Source organism: Alexandromys fortis, unplaced genomic scaffold (genome assembly GCF_014885135.2).
Source record: "Alexandromys fortis isolate MF-2015 unplaced genomic scaffold, M_Fortis_MF-2015_v1.1 scaffold_201, whole genome shotgun sequence".
In the NCBI taxonomy this organism is placed as follows: domain Eukaryota; kingdom Metazoa; phylum Chordata; class Mammalia; order Rodentia; family Cricetidae; genus Alexandromys; species Alexandromys fortis.
The window spans coordinates 105,580-111,007 of NW_026068087.1; the positions used below are offsets into that span (position 1 = coordinate 105,580).

At 44.8% G+C, this 5,428-nt stretch overlaps 1 protein-coding gene across 1 annotated transcript; it reads right to left on the bottom strand.

The window, feature by feature from the left end:
* Positions 1–2,545: 2,545 nt before the first annotated feature.
* On the bottom strand, positions 2,546–5,214 carry LOC126488660 (polyadenylate-binding protein 1-like 2). The gene has a single exon (XM_050122296.1). The coding sequence runs from the start codon at positions 5,069–5,071 to the stop codon at positions 4,199–4,201; it is 873 nt and encodes a 290-aa protein (XP_049978253.1). The 5' UTR covers positions 5,072–5,214; the 3' UTR covers positions 2,546–4,198.
* Between the last annotated feature and the right edge of the window lie 214 nt (positions 5,215–5,428).

Below are 5,428 nucleotides of genomic sequence, written 5' to 3' on the forward strand. Positions count from 1 at the left end.
ATATATATATATATATACATATAATATATATATTTCTACATATAACCTGTTGAATCCATATAACATTACTTGTATATATGTTTCCAGAGTTAACCATTTGGCACTGAACACCTGATTGGTGTCTCTTCCCTAAAGATGACCACTCTACTGCTTCCAACTTTTCTCAGTTGTCTATAGTTCTTTGTGTAGAGTTGTGTAGGATTGAGTTCTTGTGGTCATGTTCATTGGTGTCATCCTTGTTAGCTCAAGTTTGGGCGGTCTAAGTGCCTGTTTTTAATGATGCTACATTACTGCTTTGATTACGTTAGCTTTCAATGACATAATCTCTTATTTATAAAATACCAGAATCAGAATACAAGAAAAATATAGACTATAAGACCAATATATAAAAATATATTCCATTTCTATGCAATATCAATAAGCTACTCAAGGAAAAGTAGGGAATAAATTCTATTTATAATACCATCATAAAGAGGTACAGTTAAGAAATTTAACATAATAAATGTAAAAATTAACTGATCTCATTCTCAGTACATTAAGGTTATTTTGTTTGTATATATGAAATGGATTGTTTGTGGAGCAAATAAAAGTTAAGGCAATATCTGTACTAGTAGTCAACATGGATCTTTAAATTTTTTTTGAGACCCCACTGTCTAGCTATGGATACAGACTGACCTTAAACTCAGGATTCTCCTGTTTTAGATCACAGTTGTGCAACATCAGACCTGGCTTAACATGAATCCTTTGTGTCATACTAATAGATACTCATCTTCATGAATGAGAAGTTATTTCTTAACTTCTCATAGGTTGGGCTAAATAAATGATACAACAGATTTTTTTAATATGAAATTTACAACAGCAATCTATAACCTACCAAAAAATCTTAAAACAAAAAAAACTTCTCATATTTCATGCCAAAATTGTCAAAGTTGTCTTGACCTGCAAGGAGAGTCTACATAAAAGTATTAGAAGGCATAAATTAGTCATCCCCATCAAGGCAGACTTTGTTTCATTTGCATTACAGTTTGTAGAAACATTTCAAGTAGTTTATTAAACATAGTATTTTTGCTTCTTTCTAATCAACATTCCTGACAATTATCTTGATTTTTAAGTGCCACTCCACAGCCAGGATGAGGAAAACAACTGTTAAATGATTTTCCTATTACAAGAGAGGAGGGGCAATGCAACCACAAAACAATTAGCTAGAGCTATGAAACTAATAGAGCAGTGAACGTGGAAATCTATTTTAAGAGTCAAAATAAGGAAACTCAAACAAAACCCCACTTATTTCTATACACTTATGGTTATGAATGCTTGGAAATTCTCATAGAGATATAGAAAAAGCCTGTAGAAATACAAAAATGAAGTTTTCCCTCTGCCTTTTGATGTGTTAGAGCAGTGGCTCTCCACCTTCCTAATGCTTCAATCCTTTAATACAGTTCCTCATTTGTGGTGACCCTCAACCATATTTTATTGCTACTTCATAACCATAATTTTGCTACTGTTATAAATTGTAAGGCAAATACTTTTTTGTAGATAGAGGATAGCCAAGGGGGTCACAAGCCACAAGTTGAGAACCACTGTGCTAGATCTTCAATTTTAAATGAAATCTTATGAGGAAAAGTTTATTATGAGGCATTTATTTTACAAAGCCTGGAGAAGCAGATTGAACAATTGAAGGAACCAAGGTGAATTGTGTTATACATACGCTCCAGCATTACTCCAGGTGTAACTTTCTAAGTAAAAAGCTTAACAGGTGCAAAATAGTTGATACTCTATCACTTGGTCTGAAATGCATTTGGAAGGGAGAAAAAAATGACTGATCATGGAATTGTTCTGTACAGAAAAAATATTTTCACATGCCCTTAGATGAGTTGTAGAATGACTGTTTGTCACTGTGATGAAACTTTTAACTGAAAAGTATGAGCATATTCAGTGATTTAAAAGATGATGATTCTTAAAAAAGTTATGGTGAAAATCACCTTCATTGAAACAATGCTGCTTATATTATAAATAAATTGTCAGACATCTAATAACTTTTGTTTTCAAGGAGCAGTATTCAGAAATATAGGGTATTTCCCTTTTATATGAAAATTTTAAATATGTATTTCCAATCATAATTATGTATAGTCAATATAAAACAAATACCAAAAATATATAAAAACACAAAAGTTTCAACTTTTTAAAAGATAACCAAATAAAAGAACACATAGATGATTCTAAATGGATATCAGGGACACTCAGGCCTGGACCTGACTAAGGAGGTAAACTTACTATCATTAAGAAGAGCCATTAAACGGTGAACTTTTCTTGGCAAAGAAAGAAGTAACACACATATTTTAATATTTGAATTTCTTCTACGCATTTGCTGAGAAAATAATTGTGAATGTCACTGAAGTTGATGTACAATAATGTATAGCTAAAATGTACATAAACAAAAAACAGATATAAACGTAAGTATATATTCATATTTACGACTCTACCTCTACATACATATTTAACACATTAGCCAAGACACAAATTAAGTACTAGTAGCCAAAGAAAATATTTTAAAAGTATCTTTAATGACAGGAAATGAAGCTCAGCAAACTGTGTGCATATGCACACATACACACATGTGAAAGCAGATATAAAACAATATGTACATTATAATATACGTATACGACAATGCATAACAACAATACTAGAACAACAAAGAGAAATGACTCAGCTAGTTCTTGAAAAACACCGGGCACGTACATATCAGCACATTTCAAGAAGGCATGGGATTCATTAGCATTGATAGCTGAGAGCGTTCAGTTTCTTCTGTTAAATGGTCTGCTTAGTGAATTTATTTTCCTGTAACGTAGCTGATTTATTTTTTCTGGCAATAAGGAAAAGGAAAGGAAGCAGGAATGCAGAAAAGGGCGATTAACAGCTTTCAGTTCCAGTGAAATAACGACAGTGAAATACCATTTGCAGCAGCTCATGATGCTGCACGCGCGCCTGCAAGCGCGCAAGCACACACACACACACACACACACACACACACACACACACACACACACAGTTACAGTGGACCATGAGACTGTGCAGGGGAGATGGGCATACTCTTTTTTTTTTCTAGCTGCACTGGCTGGCTGGCACAAATACAAACTGGTACAATGCTTATGAAAGGGAGCCTTTTGGCAAAACACAGGGAAAGTCATTGAAACGTCTATATGTGAATCCTGCAAGTCCACAGTTAAGGAGAGGCCATCCAGGATGCTAGCCTAGATTTGGCTTGACAAGGAAGGAGTCACTCATCAGGGCACGCAGTGTTGGTTTTTAAACACAGGGAAAGAACTAGGCACCTGAATGTCCAACAGTGCGGGAATGATTACAGAAATGTTAAGGTCCATGGATAGGTACACAGGAGCACTCTGCAGGCACTGAAGATGATATTCCATAAGCCTGTTGAATAGCATGGAAAGAAGTTCAATGCGTTGATTTGTTTGGTTTTCATCGCTGAAGAAAGCAGGTTAAGAAACACCACATACATGAACCACTCTACAAGAATATGTTAAAGGGGAAGGTGGGTCTGGGGTGAGAGGGGGAGAAAGGGGTAGCAGAGAGCCTGGAAAAAGGGCACACCAAAGAAGGTAAAAGAGGTTCTCTCTGAGTATTAGGATGATGGGAAGCAATTGCACTCTTGGTTCTTTCTCCCACATCAGACTTCCTTCTCCTTCCAGATATTTCTACCAGGAAATTGCATCACCTGTGCAGTAAACAAAGAGACAGAAAACGCTTTTAAGAATCAGACCGACCACGGGGAGAAGAGGCAGCCTTTACCCTCTCAAATGGCACAGATTAGTGGGATTATTGGCGGGGGCGGGGGGAAGGGGGGAGTTGACTGGGGGTGGAGAGAAAGGAGGGAAGGAGAGGATAGAAGAGGGAAGGGGGGGCTGAGAGCAGAGAGGGGATGGGGAAGCTAGCTTGCACTGGCTGGCGGGGGGGGGGGGAGAAGGGAGGGAGAGAAGGCAAGAGAGGGGAGGAAGGAAAGAGGAAATGGGGAGGGGAAGGGGAGCGGGGAGGGGTGAGGAGGGAGGGAGGGAGAGGGAGAGAGAAACCTGCACTCCCAATACAATACACTGCTGGTGGGTTGGGGGATTGGGGGGTGGGGGCTGTAAACGGGGTGGGAGCCAAGCTTTGGCTCTACTGGCTGGGTCCTGGGATGTCTTCATCGTAAGGTGGCCTCTTCATCGGAGTCATCGTCGAAATCCTTGAAGTCGGCGCTGGTGGACTGGCGGGCCCAGGCTCCCCTCTCGGCCTCTCTCTCCTTGTGGGACTTGAATCTCCCCACGAAAATCTTGCGGTAGTTCAGGAACATGCCATTCAGCGCATCTATGGCGCGCTCGGCTGACTCCTCCTTCTGGAAGTGCACGAACCCGTAGCCCTTGGGCCCCTTTTCGTCACAGGCCACCTTGCAGGACAGGATGTTGCCAAAGGCCGAGAAGATGTTGTACAGCGCCTTGTTGTCGATGGTCTTGCCCAGGTTCTTGATGAAGACGTTGCCCACCCCGCTCTTGCGGAGCGACGGGTCCCTCTGGGACCACATGATGCGCACCGGCCTGCCATTGATAACGTCAAAGTTCATGGTTTCCAGGGCCCGCTTGGCGTCCAGCGGTTGCTGGTAGTTGACATATGCGTAGCCCAGAGAGCGTCGGGTGACCTTGTCCCTGCAAAGGCGGATGGACAGGATGGGCCCAGCTGGGCTGAACTTCTCATACAGCATCGACTCGGTCACCTCGGGGTGCAGGTCGCCCACGTAGAGCGAGGCATTGGGATAGTCAGGGTTCCCATCGGAGGAGCCCCCGGCCGCCGCCTCTTCCTCTTCTGCAGCCAAGGCCGCCGCCAGCTCTTCATCCATGTCCACCCTCCCGTAGGAAGGCGACGCAGCGGCCCCCGTGGCCTCCGCCAGGCTGGCCTCCTCCAGGCTGGCCTCGGTGGCTGCCACCGCCGCGGCCGCGCCGGCCGCCCCCGCCTCCTCCCCGGCCAGGACCGCCGCCTCCACCAGGCTGGCCTCCAACTCGGCCTCCAACTCGGCCTCCATCTCTGCTTCCACCTCCGCCACGGAGGCCTCCGCCACCGCCTCCGCCACGGTCGCCGCCGCAGCCTCGGCCGCCGCCGCCGCCGCTGCGGCGACCTCCGCCGCCACTGCCGCCGCGGTCGCCAGGGTCACCGCTGCCGCCGGGTCGCTGCCGCGACCTCCCTTCCCGCGAACTGAGGGGACGGAGAGGCGGCGAAAGCCGGTGGGCGCCGGAACCCGGGCCGGGGGCTCGCGCGGGCGCTGCGGACGGGGACCCCGGTCTGGCCGAGCAGGCGGGACCCGGTCACCCGGGGTGGCGAGCGCTGGCCGCTAGTGCGCACAGCCCGCTCTCCGCAGCCTGCAGCCGCCGCCGCTGCCGCT

Excerpts from the sequence above, each read along its gene's own strand:
- LOC126488660 (XM_050122296.1), bottom strand. The coding sequence starts at position 5,071 with ATGGAGGCCGAGTTGGAGGCCGAGTTGGAGGCCAGCCTGGTGGAGGCG.